The sequence below is a fragment of the Myodes glareolus genome, chromosome 7, assembly GCF_982192425.1.
Source record: "Myodes glareolus chromosome 7, mMyoGla1.1, whole genome shotgun sequence".
Lineage (NCBI taxonomy): Eukaryota > Metazoa > Chordata > Mammalia > Rodentia > Cricetidae > Myodes > Myodes glareolus.
The window spans coordinates 55,654,006-55,679,947 of NC_142032.1; the positions used below are offsets into that span (position 1 = coordinate 55,654,006).

General features: G+C 52.7%; 2 protein-coding genes across 3 annotated transcripts; both read right to left on the reverse strand.

The window, feature by feature from the left end:
- Window positions 1-5,007: 5,007 nt before the first annotated feature.
- Window positions 5,008-19,547, reverse strand: Map4k2 (mitogen-activated protein kinase kinase kinase kinase 2). The gene is made up of 32 exons (XM_048457909.3): window positions 19,396-19,547; window positions 19,217-19,274; window positions 18,897-18,987; window positions 18,753-18,817; window positions 18,424-18,479; window positions 18,077-18,124; window positions 17,954-17,996; window positions 17,549-17,621; window positions 17,339-17,470; window positions 17,202-17,264; window positions 16,852-16,933; window positions 16,659-16,766; window positions 16,206-16,284; window positions 16,063-16,121; window positions 15,420-15,463; window positions 15,300-15,338; window positions 15,172-15,205; window positions 14,945-15,053; window positions 14,778-14,866; window positions 14,664-14,705; window positions 14,497-14,581; window positions 14,338-14,417; window positions 14,199-14,259; window positions 13,995-14,112; window positions 10,475-10,533; window positions 10,297-10,400; window positions 10,040-10,217; window positions 8,576-8,644; window positions 7,873-7,959; window positions 7,563-7,633; window positions 7,414-7,469; window positions 5,008-7,292 (listed from the first exon to the last, which is right to left on the reverse strand). The coding sequence occupies exons 1-32, from the start codon at window positions 19,489-19,491 to the stop codon at window positions 7,205-7,207; spliced, it is 2,466 nt and encodes an 821-aa protein (XP_048313866.2). The 5' UTR covers window positions 19,492-19,547; the 3' UTR covers window positions 5,008-7,204.
- Window positions 19,548-20,344: 797 nt separating this feature from the next.
- Men1 (menin 1) lies at window positions 20,345-25,712 on the reverse strand. Of its 2 annotated transcripts, none has more exons than XM_048457945.3 (10): window positions 25,646-25,712; window positions 24,812-25,272; window positions 23,748-23,956; window positions 23,427-23,555; window positions 23,166-23,206; window positions 22,997-23,084; window positions 22,276-22,412; window positions 21,766-21,901; window positions 21,273-21,437; window positions 20,345-21,087 (listed from the first exon to the last, which is right to left on the reverse strand). In XM_048457945.3, coding segments are annotated over exons 1-10 (1,848 nt in total). In that variant the 5' UTR covers window positions 25,648-25,712; the 3' UTR covers window positions 20,345-20,607. The 2 variants fall into 2 exon arrangements, with proteins under 2 accessions (XP_048313902.1, XP_048313903.1); XM_048457946.3 differs by having other exon boundaries at window positions 25,634-25,651.
- Window positions 25,713-25,942: the final 230 nt, after the last annotated feature.

Genomic DNA, 25,942 nt, shown 5'->3' on the forward strand with positions numbered 1-25,942 from the left:
CTTCCAGGGGTCCTGGCATCCACATATCAACTAGCGACTGTATCACTCCTATTCCATAGGATCGTGACTCCCTCTTCTGGACATCTCAGCCACTGATCACAGGTGGTACACATACATGCAGGCAAAACACCCACACATAATAATAATTTTGAAAACCAAAAATGCATGTGTATATAAGTGAGCATTCTAAGTTTGTGTTTGTACCTAATGTTCAAGCCTGTTGCCAGCAGAAGCAGAAAGCCTGCAGATCAGATCCCCCTAGAACTAGAATCATAGTTGTCAGTCACCATTCATTTTCAGAGAAAGAGAAGACAGCTGTGTGATAAAACACTTACCTAACATGCAAAGCCCCCAGTGCCTATCTGTAGTACACAAAATAACAAGAGTGAGCAGGGCTGGTAGCACATGCCCATAATCACAGCACTCAGGAGGCACCGATGTCAGAGCCAGCCTGGCTATATGAAATCTTGCCAAAAGGAAAAGAAAAATCAGTGAGAGAAGCTTCTGCTTGTAGTTCATATGGCTGACTCCTGTTTATTTGGTAGAGTCCTCTTAGGGATTTTTGTTCTGTTTGAAACAGTCTCCCTGTTTAGTTCTAGAAAGCCTAGAACTACTGTATAGACCAGGCTGTGACCAAGAAGATCCGCCTACGTCTGCCTTCCAAGTGTTGGAGTTTGGGGGTTTTTGAGACAGTTTTTCTGTATAGCCCTCTTTGCCCTGAAACTCACTCTAGACCAGGCTGGCCTCAGACTCAAAGGTTTATCTGCCTCTGCCTCCTGAGTGCTGGAATTAAAGGCATATGCTATTACACCCAGCTCTCCCCTCACATACACACCCCACACAGGGTCTCTTGTAGTCCAGGCTGGCTTCAAATTACTTTAAATTTTGAATCCTTCTCTCACCACCTCCAGAGTACTGAGATTATTGACATATTTACTACCACTGCCTGTTTACTGGTGCTGGGAATGGAACCCAGGCCTCTTGCATGCGAGGCAAGTTCTCTACAAACAAACCAATCCCCAGACCTTTGGTTTTTATTTTGTCAAGATATATTTCATTTTTAAGTGATTATATACCTGGTTGAAACTGAAATTTTATACAGAATTGCTGTGAGATAATGCTCTTGTTCACTGTAAAGATTTGTCACTCATAATTGGTTTAATAAAACTCTGATTGGTCAGTAGCCAGGGAGGAAGTATAGGCAGGTGACCAGACTAGGAAAATTCTGGGAAGAGGAAATGCAGAGATGCAGTTGTCAGTCAGAAGCAGAGGAAGCAAGATGAGAATGCCTTACTGAGAAAAGGTACCAAGCCTTGTGGCTAAACCTAAGAATTATTGGTTGATTTAAGTTGTTAAGAGCTAGTTACTAATAAGCCTGAGCTAATAGGCCAAACAGTTTATAATTAATATAATTATATATAAATGGAATTAATATTAGTGTGTTTCTTTGGGACTGAACAGCTGCAGGACCAGGTGGGATAGAAACTTCCATTTACACAGAATATGTGATCCATAAATGAAGCTACGTAGCACCTTATGCAAGTTTCACTCAGACACTGAACATTACGACACTGGAGAGCCACATATTGAAGCCAAGTCTTTTGCAAACTCTTGGGTCCTGCACTGGAATCTGAAGTTGACACTGCAAACCACTCTATGAAAACCTAGGGGAAAGAAGTTGGTAGAAAAGAAACAAGTTGGGGCCAGGCCTTTGTGACACACGCCTTTAATCTCAGCACTCCAGAGGCAGAGGCAGGTAGATCTCTGAGTTCGAGACCAGCCTGGTCTTCAAAAAGAGTTTTAGGACAGTGAGGGCTATACAGAGAAGCCCTGTCTCACAAACACAAACACATGCACAAGAAAAGAAACAAGTTTACTCAAGGCCTTTCGTGAGGACAATAGAGGATGGCTCCATCTCACATTCCATCTCAGAGGGCTTAGGGATTCAGGAAGATCAACAAGCAGGAATAGGGTCTTTCCCTTCCAAGAACTATCTTTTATTTTCAAACAAGGTCTCACGTATCCCAGACTAGCTTCCATTTAATATGTGGCTGAGGCTGGCCTTGGAGTGATAGTCCTCCTGCCTCTACTTCCCAAGGCCTATACTGTACCACACCCTATTTTAGCTTTTTGTAAATTCTCTAGACCTTGCACCCCCTAGGAAACCATCTGCTTTCCATTTATTTATTTAGCAACAATGGGGGTCAAACCCAAGGCCCTGTGCATGCTAAGCAGGTGTTCTATCACCAAGCTGCACCCCTAGCCCTATATTTTCTTTCTGGGTAAAGCATATGAATATGAGGGGGCAGGGATGCTATAGAGAATTGTGAAAAGAATGGATCATTAACAAGTTACGAAAAGCAGGCAGGCAGATCTCTGTGAGTTCGAGGCCAGCCTGATCTACAGAGCTAGTTCCCGGATATCTAGGGCTGTTACACAGAGAAACCCTATCTGGGGAAAAAAAAAAAAGTTAGGAAACGGGGTTGCTGGCTTTTGGCTCTTGCTGCTCCTGCAGCAGATTCAGGTTACATTCCCCAGCAACCACATGTGTCTCACAACAGTTCCTAACTCTAGTTGCAAGTGAACCAGTGCCTTCTCTGGCCTCCAAGGAAGGGCACCAGGCATACACATGGTACGTGTACATACTTGCAGGCAAAGCATTTATTCATAAAGTAAAAATAAACTTTTTTGTTTGTTTTTAGAGATAGGGTTTCTCTTTGGCCCTGGCTGTCTGGAACTTGCTCTTTAGGCCAGGCTGGCCTCGAACTCACAGAGATCTTCCTGCCTCTGCCTCCAGAGTGTTGGGATTAAAGGCATTTACCATCACATCCAGCTATAAACTTTTTAAAACAGGGAAAGGCTTAGGAGGGAAGCATGAACTACAGTCTCCCAATCCGTACGCAAACTTACCATCCTAGTTTCATTTCCACTGTTGTAATCATGCTCTGACAAGAGTAACTTTAAGGAAAAAAGGGTTTAATCTGGGCCTGGTGATGCACACCTTTAATCCCAGCACTCAGGAGGCAGAGGTGGGAGGATCTCTGTTGAGTTCAAAGGCAACCTGATCTACAGACTGAGTTCTAGGACAGCTAGAACTGTTTCACAGAGAAATCCTGTCTCAAAAAACCAAAATAATAAAAATAAAAAATAAAAAAAATAAAAAGGGGTTTAGTTGGCTTACACCGACAGGTTAGTCTATCTTTTAAGGGAAATTGAGGCAGGAACTTGCAGATAGTTATATTTGTAGTTGAAAGCAGAAAAAAAATTGGCTCTTCACTTTGGGACCCCCTGCCTGGGGAATAGTGCCACTCACAGTACACTGAATCTTACTATTTTAAGACATGCCCACAGGCCAGTCTGATCTAGACAGTCCCATAAAGACTTCCCAGGCAATTGTAGGTTATATCAAGTTTACAAGCTATCACCATAACCAACTTTTCCCCCGCAAAATTAGTGTGTGTGTGTATGTTGTATGTAAATGCAGGTGTATACATGCCACAGGGCTTGTGTGGCTGTCAGAGGACAATGTTTCAGGAGTCAGTTTTCCTTCCTCATTGAAGTCTCTGATTTCTAGATGGGTGGTGGTGGTGCACGCCTTTAATCTCAGCACTTGGGAGGCAGAGGCAGGTGGATCTTCGTGAATTCGAGGCCAACCTGGTCTACAAGAGCTAGTTCCAAGACAGGCACCAAAAAACTACAGAAAAACTCTGTCTCGAAAATCCCCCACCCAAAAAAAAAAGTCTCTGATTTCTGATGCTCCATCGAGTGCTCCATGCTGTTTGCCCTCAAGCGGATTCTCCTGTCTTCCCCTCCCATCTCCCCATACAAGTGCTCAGCCATCTGCCTCAGCTTCAAAAATAATTAACTCATTAAGTTGATCATTCTGGACATTTTTCTATGTTTATAGTATAAACATGGTTTCTAGGGCTGAGGATTAAGCCAGGTGGCAGAGTGGGTGCCTAATGTAAGGCCTTGGGTTTGACCCCCTCCATTATAGACCAAAACAAAGCCATAAACATAGTATCTACAGTCCGCACTGTCAACCTTCCCTCCATTCCAGGTGAGTCAGGCAACAACCTCCTGTGCAGTCCCTGCTGCTGAGGCCCGGGCTTGAAAGCTGCCTTTTAGTTTGTTTTTTGAAGACAGGGTTTCTCTGTAGCTTTGGAGACTGTCCTGGAACTCACTCTGTAGACCAGGCTGGCCCTGAACTCACAGAGATCCATCTGTCTCTGCCTCCCGAGTGCTGGGATTAAAGGCGTGCAGCACCACCACCCAGTGAAAGCTGCCATTTTCATTTCCTCTCCTTAAACTGGTCTCTCCTGCCTATCCCAAGTGCTGGGATTACAGATGTGCACCACTGTGCTCAGCCTCCCATGACTTTGTGTATAAGCATGCATGGCCAGCTGGTGGTTGTTTTGCTAGTTTCTGAGCTTCCTAGCACACTTTCTGGCACACATTTGCCATTTTATGGGTCTTCCTGTTTTGGTTTAAAACCTGTTGGTGTTGCTGTGTTAAGGACTTAGAGGATCTCCTGATTGCCCAACCGTTGCCCTGCTCTAGCTGATGGTGCACCCTGGAGAAAAGCAAGCCCAGTAGATATGGCACCTGCCCTGTGCACATCACTTTCCCTCTCACCCCAGAAGCTCCTCTACACCTCTAGACCAGGCTGGCCTCGAACTCACAGAGATCGTCTGCCTCTGCCTCCCAAGTGCTGGGATTAAAGGCCTGCACCACCACTGCCCGGCTGTTCTTTTAGCACACAGGGTCTCAGTATGTAGCCCTGGCTGGCAATCCTGCCTCAGACTCTAAAGTGCTGGGTGACAGGTGTGAGTCACCATAATTGGTGATGTATCTCTATCCACAGAGTGATGAAGAAGCCCCAACCCCCAGATAACACCAACAGAGGGCATTTTATGGTAGCTCATTGTGGCAAACACAACCGCTCCAACCCAGCAATGCTATTTCCAGGAATTGATCCCCCAGAAACACTTGAGTACACAGAGTGGCTCTGACACAGGAGTTATTTATTGCAGTGTGGTTTATGATATTAAAGTAGAAATACATTCCTCAATAAGGATCTTTCAGTTAACATTAGTCACCTGAAATGTGTACAATCCAGCACAAGCTATACAAAAATAGACCAGGTTGATAATGGAAAGGTCTCTAGAATGTACTTCCAGAGCTCCAGCAGGATATATGGACTGGTGCCATATGAATAAAAATATACCAAGTTGTTTAAATATCATAAATACTTCTAGACGGAGTGGAGGACAAATGAGACACAGTCTTATTTATTTTTGAGGCAGGATCTTGACTACATAAAACCTCGGCTGGCCTGGAACTCACTATGTAGACCAGGCTGGACTACAGTTCACAGACAGTACTCTGCCTCCTGAGTACTGGATGACAGGCATTCACCACAGCCTAGCTTCACTGAATTCTCTTTTGTACTTGAAAAAGGCTGTCTATAAACAAATACATAAATAAAGTCACATCTTTCAGTGCATAGTCCTGGCTTGCCCCATCTTTGGCTTGTGGCACCAAATACTATCAGTGGGCCTTGTTTTTCACAGCTCTCACTTTGGCATCTTATACCCCTAAACCACCTTTTCAGATGGACTCTGGGCTGAGCTCCCTGCCACAAGGTGGCACTGTGTGGAGCCCACTACTCCGAGGGCCTGGTCTCCCAGGGCACCTGGGTTAAGTGTTCTGGGCTGGAACTCTCACCCCCACACACACCAGCATGCCTCCAAGAAATCCGGGAGCTAGAACTTTACTGTGCACCCTGTCTCCCTCGACTCTCCAGATGACTTGGGGTCTCACTGAGGACATATGCTCTGTCCCTTTTCCTGGCCCGGCTCCCTCATCAGCCAAGCAACCCTCTTGGTCACTAGAAACTGAGCATTAGGGCTCTGAAGAGGGTAGTTAAAGGGACAGTGACAGCCATAAGGGCCACAAATTCCATTCACATGAGCTGTCACCACCCACCCTCACCCACCCGTTGCCTCACTGAGCTGGCAAGTACTTGCAGCCAGAACACCAGACAGAAGACTTTCTTCTGCCAACATTTGCTCTAAATGTCAGGAGGGTGACAAGGAGCTGGAACGGAGCACTGGGCTCTAGACCTTTGCTCTACAACCCGCTTAGCCCTCCCTTCAATGATCTTGGTCAATGGCAAGCCAGTCAGTATCTGGGGCCACAGGGCTCGAAGGGTACCAGGCCCTGGGGGCTCTGAGCCCTTTGCAAGGGGACTAAGGGAGGACAATACAAAACAAGCTAAGGCGCAAGGGAGATGGGCTCCAACAATTTTCTTGGGTATTGAGCTGAATTTTGGTAGTGACCCCAGGCCTGACTTGGAATGAATGAACACTAAAGAGACCCACATCCATCTTCCCAGGCTAAGCCGATACTTCGCAATGTTGTTACAGGCCTGTCATGGAACATTGCAGCAGACACGGCCAGGGTGCAGATCCCAGAAATGGTCATGGACATGGTAGCTAGCTCCCTGGCTAGCTTCCAGCATCCTCCCACAAACCACAAGCAAGATCCTACTTGGGGCAAGGCTGCCCCGGACAGGTCCCTTTGTTCATAATTCCCCTGCATGATCCACAAAATGCCAAATACCGCAGCTGTCTCAATCTATAAAACTGAATGAGGGCTGTCATGGGCAGGGACCAGGAAGACCCAGGCCCAAGATGGCTGCTAGACCACTGGCTTGTGTCACCTGAGTCTAGATTCCACTGAGCACCAGCCGCTGCTCTTCCACAGCGCACACCTGAGGCCAACCAAGTACTTAGAGAAAAGTGTCCCGCAGGAAAGAGTGAGAGGAGAAAGAGAAGGGGCGGAAGGTGGGGGAGGGGAGCTCAACGCCTCCACTTCAGAGGGACTAACGGGATAAAGCCAACCAGCTTTAATTCCAATATAATTCTCTCTTAAATACATGTTGCCCAGGATAGAACCTGGGGCAGGCTCTTGGCAGAAAGAATAGAAAGGAAAAGTGAGAAATGGAATGGATCAGCCAGGCAGCCCCATCCCGCCCAGGGCCTCCTGTACGGGGGACAATGCTGCAGGGAGGGAGGTGGTCGCAGCTTCCTCTGGTCCAGTTATTGCTGAGGGGGGTGGGCTACCTCCCCTCCCTGCCCCCAAACATTTCTCGGAATCAGGTCTGCCCTCTGGGGCCCTAGCAGAGGCTGGAGGGGGCAGCTCAGTAGCTGCTCTGGTGGCCTGTGAGGATGTAGAGGTTGCTGTGTGCCCCAGGGTTGTCAGTGGGAATGCTCTCCAGGATGATGTCCCTGGTGTGGGGAGAGGCACACAGGGTGAGCGAGGCAGGAAAGCCTAGTGAGCCCATCCCTACCTCTAGCCTGGGGGTGGTAACTGCCATGAAGGTGCAGTTCAGGTGCCATCTTTATCTACCTGTGGGCTCCCAGCACCCGGAAGATCCTGGTCTCATCTGTGATCTCCTGGGTCACCTAGAGGACAAGGAACTCTAAGATCATCCGACAGGTCCTTTCTAAGCAGGGCTCTCAGAGTTGGAGGCAGTCAGGTCTCTGAGCCCCACTCACCTCGTTGGTGTCAAGGCTTCGGCCCTGCATGCCATGGCTCCAGAAAGCCAGCACACTGTCCTGCAGACACACTGGAAGAATGGGCTCTGTTGACCCCTACACTACCCCCACACTCCACAAATTCCCCCATCCTTGCCATAAGGCCTGACCCAGTCCAATATACAAGGGTCCTCACTGACCCTGAGTGACCAGGATGGCTCCCCATAGGTGTAGGGAATCTACCCTGGTCCCACGGCCAACCCTGAACCCTGAGCTAGTCCCATACCTTCTGAACTGTGGATGCTGCCATGCCCACATCTGGCTTACTCACCCACGGTCTCAATAGGGAAGTCAAAGGTGAGCCGAGGGGCCAGTGCAGCTGTGGGCTCACCCTGCAAGTTAACGATCCTCACACAGCCTGCACAGGGAGAGAACTGGTAGGTAGGTGATAGGTGGCTCCCTTCTTGGATGGCAGACCCCCCTTCCTCACCATTGAGAGGACCTCAAAATCAGCACAAGACACCCCAAGATCAAGTTCTCAGCACAAAGGAGACAAAGGGCAGGGTCAAAGGGCAAAGAATAAGAGACAAAGACAAGAGATAAAAGATGAGAGATTAGGGGAAAGGAACAAGGCCAGGGCCGGGTGGTAGTGAGCTATTTCTCCCAGGGAGACAAAGGCCTGCCTCTGGATAGAGAGAAGACAGACTTGGCCTATAGGCAAATGGCAGTTTATAAAGGGAAAGGAGAAACCATGTTAGGAAGAGTTGGTTACTTTTGATTGGATGTGTTAATTAGGGCCGTCAAAAGGGGGCTTCTGACTGCTGGACTTCAATGATAGCTGCACCTTGGTAGTCAGCCTCAGGAGGAAGTGGCCAAATAAAGGAACAGACCTTGGTGGCTAGCTTTAGGAATGCAATCTAGTGGTTTAGCAAAGTAGAGGGAATGGGGGAGAAGGGGAAGGCAAAACTTGTCGCACCATGTTTGCCATGCTCAGGCCTGCTAGAGCCCCCCAACCCTGACCCTAGGGCACTCACGTTCAAAGCTGACCAGTACTGTGTCCCGGTCCACCTGGATCACCTGCTGGGCGGAGCCTGGTATCCCCTCTGTGGGCAGAGAAGGGAGGCAAGGCCTGTCTGGTTGAGCTGCCAGCCCACTCTTGCATCCCAAGGACTGAGGGGACATGCAGCAGACAGTCCTAAGCCAATAGTCTACTTCACACCAGCCCTACAGGGTCATAGGCAGAATAAGGGACTTGCCTTTAGGCTTATCAGGAGCGAGGATGGGGTTCCAGGGTCCTAGTGGAGCCTAAGAAGGATGCGGGGTCAGACAAACTAGGCTGTCAGACTCCGTAGATGTGTGACTTAACACAAGTCACTTCCTCTCTCTGAACTTCATTTTCCTCTTTGGTAACTCAAACATGACAAAGCCTATTTTCAGGGCTGTTGTTAAGAATTACAACTGAGGGGGCTGGAGAGATGGCTTAGTGGTTAAGGCATTGGCTGCTCTTCCTTAGGATGCAGGTTTGATTCCTATCACCTACATACTGGCTCAGAACCCTCTGGAACTCCAAGTCACCCAAAGAGACCTCCATGCATGTGGTATATATACATACATGAATGCAAAGCATTCGTATTCATAAGTAAAATAAATTAAAAAAATATTTTTAAAGCAACAGAAAGGGGCTGGAGAGATGGCTCAGAAGTCAAGAGCATTGACTACTTGCTCTTCCAGAGGTCCTGAGTTAAATTCCCAGCAACCACAAAGTGGCTCACATCTATAGTGAAATCTGATGCCCTCTTCTGGCATGTAGGCAAACATGCAGACAACAGAATACTATACATAATAAATAAATCTAAAAAAAAAAAAAAAAAGCAAGCCGGGTGTGGTGGCACACACCTTTAATCCCAGCACTCGGGAGGCAGAGGCAGGCAATCTCTGTGAGTTCGAGGCCAGCCTGGTCTACAGAGTGCCAGGACAGGATCCAAAGCTACAGAGAAACCTTGTCTCAAAAAACAAAAACAAAGCAGCAGAAAATTTAGGAATGAAATCACCTGAGGGGTCCCTGGCACCAGGAACTCTTTTCCTTCCCTACCCATTGCCCCAGCTGTCCCCATGGCTGAGATGTCATCCTTCCTTGCTCAGAGTGGAAGCCTCCAGTCCCCACCTGGTCAGAGCCCCTCTTCCTGCTGCTGCTGGCTCAGGCTTATGCACTGGTAGACAGCTTTTCCTTGGCTACCAAGCCTTTTAATCTAAGGAAACCTTTTGATTTAGTTTGGTCTGTCTTTTTTATTATTAATTTATTTTTATTTTATGTGTTTTGCCTGCATGTATGCCTGCGTGAGGGTGTCAGATCTTGGGAGTTGTAGACAGTTGTGAGCTGCCACGTGGGTGCTGAGAATTGTGCCCAGGCTAGTCTAATGAAATCTTTTACAGAAGCCCAGGTCAGAGAGCCTGGTTAGAAGTGTCCCATCCCTGCAACACCCAGCTCTGCTGCTCACCAGGCGGGATGAGGATGTCTGGAGTCAGGCCAGCCTCCAGGGGCAAGACATGGAACAGGACTCGGCAGCCAGGTCCCTCAGGCCCCTCGGCACCCACGCACACCTGTGGCAGCTCCTTCCCGTCTAGCACCAGCGGCTCCAACATCCCTGTCGGGCTGGGCAAGGGGCTGGAAAAGTTCTGGGGGACAGCAGAGAGGCTAGGCTCTGTTTCTCCTGTGGGCATCCTGCCACCCAAGGGCCCTCTGGTCGCCTCCTACCTTCAGCAGCAGGAATTTCTGCAAGGGCTCATACCACTGCAGCAGAAGCAGGCTGGCAGGCAGGGCAGCCAGCAGGAAAGTGCTGCCTGTATAGGGGTTACGGACTGCGGGAGAAGGAGGCTGGTGGGCAAGAGCTCAGACTCACTGCACCCCTCCCAGCCCCGCAGCCAGTTCTTACCCACACGACACTGCAGGCAGCCTTTGGTGTCAGGAATCTTGGTGGACAGGGCAAAGCGCCTATAGAAGTGAAAACCAGCATATGTTCTGGGAGCCATCACGGGCAAGGCCCCCACTGAGCCCTGAGAAGTGGTCATTGTCATTGTCCTGCTTCACAGATGAGACTCTAGGCTCAGAGAGGTGCAGCAATGTAAGAGCTGCAAGGGACTGAGGATCTGGGAGCCTCTGGAGCTACTCTGGGAAGGGGCTTGTTTTGTTTTGTTTTTAAGACTACTTTCTTAGCTGGGCGGTGGTGGTGCATGCCTTTAATTTCAACTCTCAGGAGGCTGAGGCAGAGGCAGGTGGATCTTTGTGAGTTCAAGGCCAGCATGGTCTACAGAGCAAGTTCCAGGACAATCATGGCTGTTACACAGAGAAACCCTGTCTTGAAAAACCAAACAAAACACCAACAACAACAACAACAAAACAAACAAACAAACAAACAAAATTTTTTTTTCTTTTTGGTTTTTGAAGACAGGTTTTTGTATAGCTTTGGCTGTCCTGGAACTCACTCTGTAGTGCAGGTTGGCCTCTGCCTCCTGAGTGCTAGGATTAAAGACGTGTGCCACCACCACCCAGCATGGCTCTGTGAGGTTTTAAACAACTTTCCCTCTCTGCACCTGTTTCCTCACTGCCGTGTAAAGCGGGAAGCAGGAAGACCCAAAGCTGAGGCAGGTCCCCGCTTACGTATCCTCAACCCTTTCCATAGACTGACGAACAAAAATTGACTGGGAAATGTATACTTCAAACAGCAAACGGTCTGCCTTCTGCACCTCGCTGGGGCAGAGGGACCTATGGGGCCAGTGGGTGGCTGTCTTAGGAAGAATTCCCCCTGCCCTCAGGGGACTGACCATCTGAGACTAAGGAACTAAGCTGCTAAGAGGGCAATCTCCTCCCAGTGACTCTCCTGTCTGTGAGCCTGCCAGGACAGGCCCCTGGGAGGAAGCAGTGTCGGCCTCACTGCACTGCCCTCTGCCCTCCTCTTCCTCCTCCTCGCTCACCAGCTAACATCTGGGTAGGTCAGGGGCATATACTTTTGTGTCCCATGTTTCCTCTAAAGAATTCCATTTCTTCCCTTCTTTATGTTCAAAGAAAACAGACTCAATGCTGCCCGACTTGCCAGAGTCTGTCGCCTAAGGTTGGGAGTCAGAGAAGCCCGGAGGCCACAGGGAACCAAGCACAGGTTTAGTGTGAGCTCTGTAGCTAAGGCTCTCCTCTAGGTCTCCCCAGTACTGCTGCCTCTGGCCTAGCCTGGTCACAATAACACTGGAGCCCCTGCCTGGCCCACTCTTCTTGGCATTCCAGTTCTCCCAGATGGACTAGGGAGGTCCCACTCAGAGTGTCTTTTGAAATGCAAGTTTTAAGACCAGGTCTCACACTGTAGCATCAAATCTCAGTAATCCTCCTGCCTCAACTTCTTGAATGCTGGGATGACAGGCATATAATTTATTTAATGTGGCAAATCTGAATTCAGCCCAGACTCTTACGTCACTCATAACTGATGACAGCTCCATCCTTCCCTCAGCCTTGACTCCCCTTCCCTTTCCAACACCACCTAGTACCAGGAAATCCTGCTGGCTCCACTTGCAAAACAGAACAAGACCGGGAGCTGGAGAGATGGCTCAGTGGTTAAGAGCACCACCTACTCTTCCAAAGGTCCTGAGTTCAATTCCCAGCAACCACATGGTGACTCACAACCATCTGTATTGTATACATAATAAATAAATAAATCTTAAAAAAAAAAAAACAGAACCAGACCAATTTTTACTTTCTTTACTCCAACTACAGCCCATGCCTCTGTTGCTAGCCACTGAGCCAACCTGCTGTGAGGCAGAGCCCAAGGCCTCCCTGCGGACAGATCCTGAAGCAAGTCATACTCACTTCTGCACTAGGCCCCTGCACTGAGCATCCCTTCTCCTTGGTAACTTCCCCTGCACACCCACAGCTCTAACTCCCCCGGAGACAGCCTTTCTCTGTGTAGACCAGGCTGGCCTCGAACTCAGAGATTCACCTGCCTCTGCCTCCCGAGTGCTGGAATTAAAGGTGTGCGCCACCAAGTCCTTTTTAGCTTCTTTTAAAAATTAAAATTTTAAAAAGTGGTGCTGGCACATGCCTTTGATTCCAGGTCTTTCCCAACGAGCTGCAGCTTCAGCCTGTCCTCAGTCTTGGCTTAAACAGCATTTTCTCACAGAAGGCTCTCAGAATGGCCCTTGAAAGTCCTCTCCTTTGTTCTGTTCTTCCCCACGGGGTATGCTCTGAGTCGTCACTGCCAAAGAGCCTCATTTTTCTGGACCTACCATCTACCTCCTCTCCACAAAAAAAAAACATGGCATAAACAGAAGGGAGAAAGGGTCTCTTCAGTTCACAGATGTGCCTGAGCCCTGCACAATGTCACAACATATGAGAAGGCACTGGCTCCATAGTTACTGGCTAACGGGCTGCACCTCAGGCTGCACATTAATGCTGGGTCACTCATCTTCTGCAGGGGGCTCCCCTGCAGCCTGTTCCCAGACCTGGCCATGCTGCTTCTCAAACACTATTTCTACTGTAGCCCTCTATACGGCCAATGTGTTCTGTTTTCAGAGACAGGAACTCAAATAGCTCAGGCTGGCCTCAAACTCAGTATCGGTAGACAAGGAAAACCATGAATTCCTGGTTCTCCTACCCCTACCAGCCATGTGCTGAAATTACAGCCATGCACCACCATGCCCAGCTGTGTTTTGTTTTTGAGACAAAGTCTCCCAATGTAGCCCTGGCTGGCCTCAAACTTGCTATCTTCCTGTGACTGCTGGGATGTCAGGCATGAGCCACCACACCAGCCCGGCTCTTAAACAGTGGGCTGAACCACCTCCAGCAGGAAGCATACTGATCAGTACACAATAGAATCCTTTGAAATGCTCAACAGCACTGCCGTCTGTTGGACAGAGTCCAGATCCTAGGCTTGGCAACAGAGTAAGGGTTCGCCACCTGTGCGGGGTCCTCAGCCCTCAGGTCCAATACCACCATAGGGGTTCCCCAGGTCTTATTTTGTGGTTCCACCTGCATACTCTCCCTTGCCCTCACACACTGGGATGTACTCTCTAATTCTGAGCTGTCTCAGCCTCCTGACTTCTAGAACACTCTCCCCAACCCTGCCTGCCTCTGCCCTGAATCAAGCAGTCTGCCATAAATGCCCATGTCCTTTGTTTCTCCAGGGCTGGGCTTCCCTTGAGTCATGTGCAGGCCCCGCACAGGGCCCTCTGAGCTGCTGGGTGAAGCCCACTGCCCCACCGTCTACGGAGGGCTTTCATGCTCACATTCCTCTGCATTTCAACAAGCCAGGAGGACAGGAGGCGAGGCCACTGTACTGACCAGGAGGAAACAGCCTCAGGGACGGAAAAGTGCCTAGGTGATTAGCTAAGATCCTGGCCGTCTCAGGAGTGGCCAGAGCCCCATCCAGTCGGTACTGTTCTGGGCCTCCTCCACACGCCACACTTGCCAACCTGGGGATGATGCGCTGAGTGATACGGTTGGTAGGGATAGAGAGGGGTGCCTGGTGCTGCAGTCTCCGCTGCTCAAACAGGCCTGGGAGGTCATGCGCCCAGATGTGCGTGGATTTCCCTGAAACAGAAGGGGAAGATCACGCAGGGCTCAGAGAAAGTTTGGGGGAGGGTGCGCTGGCTGCCTCTGCTCCCTCCTCCTCCTACCTGAGAGTGACAGCAATACGTTGTTCACACAGTAGAGCCAGGAGCAGCGCTGAGAGATGAGCTGGGGCCAAACAGTACACAGGTGCTCAGCACCCAGCACCCCTGTACCTGTGTGTCCCCAAAAGACAGGAGGCCTCACCTTCTCCAGCGTATCCTCATGCAGTTCATGCAGGTTGAGAGTGTAGATGCCTTCCTCGGCCCCTACTACCAGGAACTGGTCTGCAGACGTGGGTATGGGGTCAGAGGCTGCTACACCCCCTGGCCCAAACCTAAGGGTGTCCTCTAGGCCCCGGCCCACCTCGAGTCACAGGGTGTACCCAAGTGACAGCAGCATGGATCTGCAGGGGACAGCCATTGAAGACCTTGGAGAAGCAGGCACCCATCTGGGGAGGAATCAAGTAGCTGGTGAGGGACCAGTGGGAACGTCAGGACAGCAGGGTCTAGGGACACCCAGCGAACACTTACGTGCACTTTAGGGGTGGGAGGAAGGCCATGACAGGATGATCTCTGTAGGATAGAAGGAGTCAGGGCCCAGGTACACCCTTCAGCCTACCTCTCGCCCCTCTGGTACCCTCTCACCTCAGGATCCTCCCGTTGCTTCAGGGTGGCCCAGGCAGTGGGCAGCAATGGTGGGCTGCCAGGACCAGGCGGAGGTGCAGACGGGGTTCCTGTACACACAGACCATAGTGACTCCAAGCCCCATCCCTACCCAGAATTCCTCCTGGCCTGCCAAGCCTGGGCCTCACCTGGGGAGCAGGGCTGGGCATTGTCATCAGGTGTTGGCTCAGTATGGGGCAGCCCCAAAAACGGGGCCCGTTTGATGGTTCCCATGGCATCATCTGGGGAGTCCAGCTCCTGGCAAGAGGATCAGAAACAGTCTGGTCATCAGCAGGTGCCCTGTGATGCACTCTCTGCCCCAAAGCACCCTGTGCACAGGGCTTACTTCCCAGTTCCACCCTCTTCTGATCCACACCTGGAGTTCTAAGGCGGGTCGAATAGTCAGGCTCCTACAAGGAGACAGCAGATTATATGATGGGATGTGAGGTGAGACTGACCCCTAGGCCTGGGAGGCCTTCTGCATCCTAGGTACGGGCCCCTCACCTTTCCTCCAGGGCCTCCTGGACCGACTGCAGCAGGCTCCTGGGCCAGAGAAAGGGGTCAATGGTCAGGTTTACATAAGACCCAACCTGCCCCACAGCTTCCCCAGTCTTGCTCACTCACCCACTCAGTTCCTCTTTTCCCAGCAGCGTCCATTCCTCCTCCCACTGGAGGAAACCAAGGCAAAGACATCAGGAGAGAGGGAAAGAAAAAGAGAAGGGTATCACAAGATGGTAGGGAATAGCCAGGAATGATCTGGAACTCGAGGCTCACCTAGACTACAAGGAGAGTTCAAGGCAAGCTAGGGTAAGTTAGATAGAGATCATGTCTCAACATTAACACAGAGAGAGAGATAGCAAGAGAGAGCAGAGCAGACAGACAGACGGAGAATACTCTGGCAACAGACAAAAGACTTGTAACAGACAAAATGACAAGACAGAGAGAGGAGACAGTAAGGCAGTGGAGCAGAGAGGAGCACTATGGGATTGGAGAGGAAGAGTAGAGGAAATGACATGATCCCATAACAGGCAGACTGAGCAGTATTCTCAGTCCTGGGAAACCTAGGCTTTCAAAGGGGATGGCCTTCCACTTTCCAGTGTTATCTTAAGGAAAATAACCCAGGAGGAGCCTCCAGTCCAGGCCCCCAGGTGACACAGGCACCCCAGCTTTGGACTGGCCTTGAATTAGGATGTCCCACCTGAATCTGCACACCTGACCCCACCCTACACTACACCACCCCCCTCCACACAGCCAATGAGTGCCTCACCGGTTCATTGAGAGGATCCGTCTCCTTCCGGCGAGGGGCGCCAAATTTCACTTGGTGAACTAGGGATCCAGAGTATTGGTTAGGATCCCCAAAATAACACCAGATTCGTAGACGCATTTAGCTAGTCCTGTCAGAAGACTTACACTGGATCTCGGAGGGGGTCCTCTCAGCCGGACCATGATGGCCCCGAGAATGGATGGTATCTGGAAACATATCCTGGGTCTAAGAAAGAACACACACAGCAGATTTGCACCTAGTACTCAGCCCTGCCAGGAATTCTTCCAGGTCTTGACAACCCTCTAAGGTTACTATGAAATAAAACAGCCCTCATTTTACAGATGGCAGAACCAGCACAGAAACGTCAAGAAACTTGCCAAAGGCCACACAGAGAGGAAGATAGCTTAGTCATAGTTATAGCTGGCTTGGACCTGAGGGCATGCAGGCAGGCCAGACCTGCTCAAGAGAGTCATGGCGTGTGGGCCTGACTGGAGAGAGGCTCTGTGCTAGAATCCACAAGTCAGAGAGATTCTGATTTACATCACCTGCAGGCCCCTGCCACCCAGGTGGGGCTGACCAGCTCCCAGTCCTTGTTTTACCTCCAGTTCACAGTCTTCAGGGGAGAGGGTTCCCAGGTGGGGGTCGCTGGCCTTGTCAAGGAGCTGCGTAAGGAGGGCCCGAGGGAGCTGCTGGGTTGTGAATGGGTGCTAGAGGAGCAGGGGTTGATCAGGTTGGCCCCTGCCTTCTAGGTCTTTGAGCCTCAAGCCCCCGGGGCCATTCCCTGCCTCCCACCTGCAGAAGCTTCTCAGCTGTGGGCCTCTTCTTGGGGTTCTTGGTTAGGGCCAGCTTGAGGAAGTGGTGAAAATTCTGGGTCCTAGTGGGCACAAAAGTCCCGCCCACCCAGACCCAGGTTAAGCTCTGCACAGAAGCAGCCTGTGAGTTGCCCAGCCGGCCACCAAGGAAAAAGCAGCTGGCACAGTGGCACTGCTGCACCATAGCAATGCCTCCATCACAAGCCACCAGCCCTTCCCTCCATACGGAGTTCTGGCCCTAGAGGGGAACCAAGCCCGACCCTTGGCAAGAGCTCCCATCCCATGGGCCTTAACTGGAAAAGGGTATTTCGGCTGTGGGTGAGCCCTCACCAACGTGTCTTGTCTCTCAGCTTGGGTGGTTGGAAGCTGCTCTTCGACATGAGCATCAAGGCCCTAGGGAGCATTTGAGGTCATGGGTCAAGGATCAGCAGGACAAGGGTCAGGCAAGGGGCATGTGCTAGGCTGACCTCATGGGGTGCAAGTGGAACAGCGGCGGCTGTAGCTCGCCCAGCTCTATGGCAGTGATGCCCAGGGCCCAGACGTCACACAACTCATTGTAGCCACCTTTGCGTTCCACAGCAGCGACCTCTGGCGCCATCCTAGAGTCAGGATCACAGATGGGACGACCAGATGCCATACTTGTGGCCCCTACCCCTATGTCCAGAGCACCATCTTACCAGTACGGAGTGCCAATGAAAGACCGCCTCTTAGCCACAGACGCTGTCAGCTCACCGGATACCCCAAAGTCCGCTGCAGGAAGAACAGGCTCTTACCAGTCCCAGGGCCACACTTACCTTCCACCCCAGTGCGCAGGCTATACCAGGCAGGGCTTGGGTCCAGCCACAGTTGTCCCAAGCAAGGCCAGGCCCTTCTTCCGAGAGGAGCCACCAACCTTCCATCTCTGAAAACCTGATTCCATGTCAGGTCCCTCTCAACCTAATCTTGGTCAACTATTGGCAGGCAGGTAATATTGTTACATCTCCTATGTGGGGAAACTGAGGCTCAAGTAGTAAGGTGACTGGGATCCATGGTGTCTGAGTCCCTGCTAAACCCTCACCCACATGGCATTCCCAGGGACTGACCCAGCTTGACATCTCCCTGCAGAGTGAGCAGAAGGTTGGCACCCTAGGGGGACACAGAAAGGATTCCATCAGGTGCCTGGCAGCTTCCTCCTCACTTGAACCATGTCCTAGGCTGACCCCTACCTTGATGTCTCGGTGAATTTTGCCCTGAGAATGCAGGTGGTGGAGCCCCTGGGGACAAAGAGAAGTCTTTAAAGACAGCTACTTAGCACTAATCACCTCCCCTGAGCCCCTCCTCAGGACTGGGGCCCCCCACCCAAGCCGCTTCCTCCTCCCCTCTCCCCAAACAGGAAGTGACTGAGCCAAGAGGGAAATAGGCTGCTTCCGGCAAAAGAACTGGGGCCCCCTCCCCGTTAGGACCCACAGCCCCTGGGACAGCCCATTCTAAGTTCCCACTCCCCCACTAGCCAGCTGGGTTAGGTCCACACTCCAGAGGATTCCGACGCGGGTGCTGCCTAGGAGCCCGGTACCTTCAGTGCCTCCCGGCAAACATAGGCTATCTGCCGTTCTTCCAGGGGCCCGGTAGCTGAAATGGACAGTGTGAGGGCTGGAGAGAAAGCCTGGGGATGTGGTGACCCTCCCTAGCCACCCTGCATAGTGGGAAGCAGCAAGCACCACTACAGGAAAGTGATGTTAGCCACACCAGGCTGGGATACTGAGCCCAGAGAAGGACAGCATTTCTCTCAAGGTCACACAGCCAATCAGAAGCAGAGAGGAGCCCAAATTCAGTCTGGAGGATGCCCTCCTGTCCCTTTTTTGGGATGGGGAAAGGCCATGTCCCATGGAACCTGTCTCTTACCGTGGTAAATCTCCTGCAGCGAACCCCCTCCACAGAACTCCATACAGATCCACAACCGGTCATTCCTGGGGGGACAAAGAGCTAGGTCTGGAACACAGCAGAGCACACGAGGGCAGTCTGGAGTAAGAGGGTAAACAACCTCACCTGAGATAGCTGCCAATGTAGGCCACGACATTAGGGTGGCGGCATTCGCGAAGGATGGTGATTTCCTGCTGAAGAGAGCTGATGTCGTCCCCTGGGGAGCACAAGGCATTATGGGGGGGGCACACAGGGGTAACCCAGACTCTGCCCCTATGTGCAAACTGGGCACAGCGTTTCTCTACTCGCCTGGCAGGTACCAGGTCTTAGTCTCGCCTGGGGTCGGCCTCTCTGGAGGGTCTCGGAAATGTCAACTCTCCGCCCCCGCCAGCTCACGCGCCCGCGCCCGCCTCCCTGGAGCGCAGAGGCCCCACCCGGGCCCACACCTGGGTCTAGCTTGACGATCTTCACCGCGGCCAGTTCGGACGTGACGGTGTCACGGGCCTGCGGGGCGCAGGGCAAGAAGCGGGGTGAGGAGGGGGCGGGGCCGGGGCTCCTGCGGCTGGACGCGCAGATGTACCCTCCTCCGGTGCTCCCGCCCGTCCTGCCGCCCCGCACAGCGCACCTTGTAAACGTCGCCATAGGTCCCGGCCCCCACACGCTGCAGCAGCTCAAAGCGGTCTCGCGGATCCTGCAGCGACACGTCCCGCAACAGCGCCATGGCCCGGCGCCGGACCGGCCGGCCGGCGCAAGCTGCGGAGCCGGCGCGGAGCGGCGCGGGGCGGCGCGGGGCGGGGCGGGGAGAGGCGGGAGGGCAGGCAGGGGCAGCACCGAAGCTCGGAGGCCGGAGGGGCGGGGCCAGGCTAGGGCGGGGCCAGACCGGGGATGCCCCTCCGCCCGCCTGGCCAGGAGGAGGCGCCCTGGCTGCGCGGGGAAGTCCCCTAGCTACGGGCGGAGCTTAGGTTCACCCCAACCCCATTCTCGACGCGTTACAGGTGCATAAAGTTCAAACTCCAAAGGCAGAGAAAAGCGCACGTCTACTCCCTGCCCCATCCCCGATTTCCAGATGAAACACAGACATGTCTTTTTTTTTTTTAACAAAATGTATTTATCTTCCTTGAACTAAAAAATAAATCTATGTACAAAACAGGAAGAGACTGGCCCTCCCTCACCCCGTGCAGATTTCCTCCCGGGACCTCGGGGAGGTTCCCAGAGGGTTGGAAGAGGTCCTGCTCTGTTCTGGGGCCAGTTTGGTCAGGAAGGGGGTGAGGCTCAGTATTCACAGACAAGAGTTGAAGCTCTGTGTCCTGGACTCTAGGGTTAGAGAGGCGAGGAAGCGAAGATTTCCAAATTCAGGCAGCAATATGCAAGTTCTTTGGGATAGGAAACTAGATTCCCAAAGGCTGGAACTCTAAAGTGCGGAAATCTCCCCTAGGGACTGAATGGAGTCCTGGGCTCTGGGGTTTCCAGGTAGCATCTGTGTTCCTGGGCTAAGGCCACCCTCAGCTTCCAAGTGGGAGGAGTGCCGAACTCTGCTCAGGCTCAAGTAGGCTTCATGGGTTATTGAATTTCGGGGGGGGGGGGGGGGTTGGACCTTTAAAGACTGGTCACATGGACCTACAATGAGGTTCCAATTGGACGGCTGGTGAGAGATGAAAGCTATTCTAGAACCAAGCCACAGCCTGAAGGAGCCAACTCAAGGTTCCCCAGTCACTACAGGGCAGCTCTGGGCCCCCTGGGACGGTGGGCAGAGTCTGGGCTTGAATTAGGGAACTAGGGTGAAGCCTGCTGGGAGTAAGGGCAGGGCCCGGGGCCAGGTCAGGGAATCCCCAACAGTTCAGAGGCCCTTGCGCTGCCGCTTAAGGAAAGAAAGTGTGTAGTCGCTGGGTGTGGACACTTTCTGTTTCTTCATCTGCACTTGCGACTGTGCGGTGAGCTGCAGCTTGATGGCACTCGAGTTGATCTTGGTGGCCACCAATAGCTCCTTCATGCCTTTCATCTTCTCACTCTGGAAAGTGAGCACTGGGCCCTCCGGTGGTGGCGATGCCGGTGCTGGAGCCTGAGCAGCACTGCTGACTTCGGGGCCACGGGCAGTACCTGGGACAATGCCTGGCATTTTCCGGGGTGGTCCTGAGCCTGCACTTTGCCCAGAGCCCGGGCCCTTGTCCAACGCAGGCTTCTTGGGTGGGGGTGGCTCCTCGGGTTTGGACTCCCTGCGAGGACCGCGCCGCCGGCCTTCTCGGGATTCATCCCCCCATGGTTCTTCAGCCTCTGCCGCCTCTGCTTCACGACTAACTATGTGCACCTTCTGCCGCACCTAAGCAAGAGTGCAAGTCAAGGGAAAGGTTGTGGGTCACCAGTGGGAAGTCCAGGCTCAGTCCCTGGCCACCCCTCCAGGAGTCCCCTTTCATCGGTACTCACAGAGAGGCACATGCAATAGTCTCACTCCTCCATGGCTACTGTCACCACCTATAGTTCCCAGCCCCTGCAGGGCCCTCTCACCTGTCCCTCAAAGCGGCCGAGAGACTGCACGAGGAAAGTGGCCCAGCCTACATGCAGTACTGGTGTGGGGCTGCCCTCCTCCCATTTGCAGATGCCATCATAGAATCGCAGCAGGTGGGCAAAGCACTCTGGGTCCTGGAGGGCAGAACCTTGGCTCTGGGTGCCCTGGAAAAGAGGGTCAATAGGGAAGAGTTCAGACACTGCCCAGACAGACTGCAAAGCCCTGGTTTCAGTTAAGGCAAACACAGGTCAGGACCTCCTTCATTTTAACAGCCAGCCCTTGGTATGCATGCCTACAGCCTGGCGCAGGTGAGAACCGGGCCAAAAAGATGGATAGTAACCCATTTACCTGAAGGCTTCAGCTCTAAAACACCCTCAAGTCCCTCCTAACCCAAGCCCAAGATATCAGCTCCAGCAGAAAAGAATTCCCAGTCCTGCGCATGCATTCCAATATGCCCAGGAGGAGGGTGACCAATGAAGTCCTGCCCTTCACCTGGGCTTGCTCCCCTGGCCGCTCCTCCCCTGCTTCTAGCAGGCTGGCTGCCTCCTTCAGCAGATTGGGGATGACGTCATTGGCCACTTCAAAGAATTCCTTGTAGATCTCCTCATCCTCCCGGCAGTAGTTGTAGCTGTGAAAACATGTAGGATTTAGGCTGACAGTACCCCCACAATGGGACACCCCACTGACTGGGTGAGAGGCTGGGGGTCCTTGCTCATCTAAATGATGGTGACATGTTAGTTCAAGGTAAGATTAAGGAGTGGGATGTGGGGCTGGACTAGAAATTGGGCAGAGACAGTGGCACCACAGACAAGGGAACTGACTATAGAGCATAAGAAACTGAGCTGAGAGAGGGGAAAGACAGGGCAGAGGGCTCTGGCAGCCTTGGTGGTGTAGGGGCTGATCAGAGAGGGGACAGGGCTTCAGACAAACAAGGTGTCACAATGGATGACTGACTGGAAAGTGACAGAAAGGACAGGCTGGAGGCCTGACAGGGGTCCTCACTCTTGGATAACAGTGGCGGTGTCGGCCCAGGCCTGCAGGGCTTCGCGCACATTGCGATTGCGACAGTGGTAGCCAGCCAGGTACATGTAGGGGTAGATGTGCTCATCTTGGTAGTAGGTCTTGGCTGAGGCAATGCCCTGGAGGATGGAGCAGAGGAACCTCAGCAAGGACAGCCCCCCATTGCCTGGACTAGCACAAATGCCTCATCAGTAATATGCCACAAAAGGAGGGCCCTAAAGAGTCTTCCTGGCTCCAATCCTGCCTCCATTCCTGCTGACCCCTCTACCTGGTGCTCCCCACTCCCTCCCACCTACCTCCATTCCAGGCTAAGGCAAGGGCAGACAACAGGAGTGGTGACCCCACAGAACAAGGCCCGGGAGGGGCAGGGAACACTCGCACTCAGGCCTAGGGCAGGTCCCCCCCTACATGCTCCTCTACAAAAACTTCCAAGCTCAGCCACCCTCCTACCATACTGAGCAGGCTGACATCTTTCCACAGTGCTACCACAAGCTACATGGCAGGGCAGCTGGTGGGACAAAGGCCCTGACAACCCCAGGCTGGGGAACCCAGGGCACTTCTTAAACACACAACTACCCTCATTATATATGTGCCTGATACAATGTAGGGCAGAAAACACCCTCCAGCGCACAAAGGTCTACATTTTTCACCTATCTCTTCCCAGTCCCCAGAAAGGAGTTGCTGGTTTTTGAGATGCCCTCACCTTGTGATAGAGCGTGAGTGGGTCTGGCCGACCAGGGGTGGGCTCCAGCTCCTCCAGATCTGCCAAGTTCCCTAGTGCCATGGGGTACCTAGGAACAGATAATAGGCCAGGCTGTCACCCAGTCCTCTGGCTCCCCCCAGGTCTAATCTGACCATATCCCTCTACTGACCTTTCCAGATGTCCTAGGTCATACAGCAGCCAAAGCAGCTTCTAGAGCCCAAGGGAAAGAGGTGTGAGTGAGGAGAAGGGAGCCACCTACCAGTAGAGTGGGATCTGGAAGCAGTAGCGCCCTTCCACCAGACAAGGCCAGAGTTCAAGATTCAGACTGTTCATGAAGCAAAACCCTTCATGTGCCAACCCCACCCTCCCTGGGCACTGAGAAAGGCCAGTCCACTATACAGAAGGGGGGTAGGGGAGTTAGTCTCCTCACCTGCTGCAGCTGCAGCAGCTCCAAGGAATCCGTGTGAAGATCAATAGAAGGGTTGATGGCACACACCATGAATGCCACCTCCATCTTGCGGTCACAACGCATGTATGATCCTTTCAGGTACAGCCAGCTCTGGGGAAGACACAAAGGAAGACATCTCAGGATGGCTCGCCCTGGACCTGCTCTTGGGCATGGCAACTTAAATCTACCTTCCCCCTTGATACATGCACAGAGACGGCTGATGGGGTAACAGGAGCATGGCCGAGGGAGCAGAGTCCCTCAGATGACTTGGCTAACAGAACAGGGAAAGGGAAAATACAATACCCGTTCAGCCACGCCAGCATTGACTGTTTGGCCCCTGCGATCTTCATTGCCTTTGCCATGCCAGGTGACCTCAGCTGTCTGCTCCCCATTGGGCCCAAACACCACCCAAGCATGATCCTCTGACAGGGCCAGATGGACATCTCGGAGACCCAGGGCCTGGCAGGCCCCCACCACTGCAAAGGCCACACCCGAGCTGTCCAGTTTAGTGCCTGTAGAGGAGGGGTGGTAATGAGAGCTCTGGCCTGGAAGAAGGGGGCACCCCAACACCTTTCAAGTCTGTGTCCAAACCTCACATGCTCCTATCCATCACGTTCCCCCTTCTCTTCTATGCTTACAACCTCTCCCTCCTGCTAATCCAACCCCAGCAGGAGACCTTCCTGGATCTCAGCTCCACCCAGCCAAAAGCTGTTCCTCCCTTTTTCTACAATGTATACTTCTGTTAACAACGATTTAACCCGGTGTCTTACTGCACACTTATTAGACTATAACAGGGAGAACAAATCCATGACCTTACAATCCCCCCTCAACACACATTCCAGGCCCACGCCCTGACTTTTATCTCTGCACTTTTTTTCTGCTAAGCTCAGAAATGGCCTCAGATTCTTGCTCAACACTGTGCACCAGAAGCTGAAGCACTTTTCAAGTCCTTAGCTTGCTTGGGCTCAAGTCCGTAATTTCCTTTCCAAATATTTTCATAGGCATCATCTCATTTAATTGTCTCAAATGTATCCATCCCTTTGTCCTACTTCCCCGACCTGCTGACACCCTCTTTCCTCATATGTTGGGCTGCCAAATTCTTGTGGCTAATCAGTGGCAGGGCTGGAGTAGAGGGTAAGATCTGGTACCAATGGATCAGGTTCCAGTCCCAGCCCTGGCACTCCGACATTTAGAACATCACTTCTCCTTTTTGGGATTCTTGATTCCACAGCTGCAAAGGAGAAATAATACCTGCCCCACTATACAAGGTTTACGGGTCTCAAATGGGCTGTAAACCATATTGTTCACACACCAGACGAGGTAAGCCAACATATATTTGCTCCCCTGACCACCTGTCTAACTCCAACCTGTGATGAAGCTGAAGAGGGACTGGATGTGGGCACGGTCCTTGAAGTAGGAGCGGCTGAGGCTGTTCCATATGACATCGGAGACCTTTTTTACCAGTTCGCGACTGGAAACGCCCCCCTCTCGAGGGTAGAGGGAAAGGTCGACAGCGCCGCGGATCTGGGCGGTGAACCGGGCATAGAGGGCAGCAATGATGGATAGGTCGGCCACCGGAAAATAGGTGAGGCCACCAGGAGGGTCGGGTGCAGGGCTGGGCTGGAAGGTGAGCTCGGGCACGTTGGTGGGGATGACACGGTTGACAGCCAGGAAATGCTCAACGAAGCCCAGGACCAAAGAGAGGAGCACCAGGTCAGGCTCCTCTCGGCCCAGCTCCGCAGCAAACAGGCGCACCACGTCGTCGATAGAGCGCAGAGGAAACAGCGTCTTCTGGGCGGCCTTCAGCCCCATGGCGGCGGGCGGTGGCCTGCGGGCGAGCCGAGGGAGGGAGGGTCGGGCTCGGCGGGAGAGCCCCCTCCCAGGCTCAGCTAAGGCTCTACCCTCCGCCACAATTCTGCTTCGCCAGCAGCTTCGTCCTGCGCTCACGGGCGGTGGCTCGGTCGCTGAGACCCTTCAACCAAGGTTGTGGGGCCTTCTTGTTTCCTACAATCCCGGGACCCCCAGCCCCGATGAGGCTGCGTCCCAAAGACTTCTGAGGACCCTCAAAGGTCACCCCTGTCGGTTCCTATGACCCTTTCCCGGCCCTCTGGAGCCTGCCCAAAAGGCGAACCCAAACCAGCCTCCCGCAAGTCCCAAGGAGAGTCCTGGCCTCGGTCCCCCGAGCCCACCTCCGCGCTTACATCCCACACAAGGCACCGCGGCGCCCGCCCCTACTGCCTGCTGGGAAATGAAGTCCCGCGCCTCCCCTGGCCGCACCGCCTGCCGGGAAAAAGGAGTTCTTAATCGTCCCGCCCCGCCCTCACCAAATCTGGAAAAGATGAGTGTCAAGACCGCAGTGGCTTGTGGGAGAAGTAGTCTCGCTGCTCCAGTGCGGGTAGGCTGAGAAACCTCCTGAACTCCTCAGCTATTGGTCATTTTATGGTCACGCAACCCAGAGGTTTCCCGGTGCCGTCTGGGATATTGAAGTCCTGGGACTA

Bases quoted from the DNA above. Each gene is read 5' to 3' on its own strand.
- Map4k2 (XM_048457909.3), bottom strand. From the start codon at position 19,491: ATGGCGCTGTTGCGGGACGTGTCGCTGCAGGATCCGCGAGACCGCTTT. The intron at 17,265-17,338 runs GTCAGCCTAGCA...AATGCTCCCTAG, and splicing joins TTCCACTTGCACCCCATGAG to GGCCTTGATGCTCATGTCGA. The intron at 14,260-14,337 runs GTGAGGCCTCCT...GTTTGGCCCCAG, and splicing joins ATGAGGATACGCTGGAGAAG to CTCATCTCTCAGCGCTGCTC.
- Men1 (XM_048457945.3), bottom strand. The intron at 23,085-23,165 runs GTCAGTAGAGGG...ATCTGTTCCTAG, and splicing joins GACCTAGGACATCTGGAAAG to GTACCCCATGGCACTAGGGA. The intron at 21,088-21,272 runs GTGAGAGGGCCC...ACTCTTGCTTAG, and splicing joins TCGGCCGCTTTGAGGGACAG to GTGCGGCAGAAGGTGCACAT.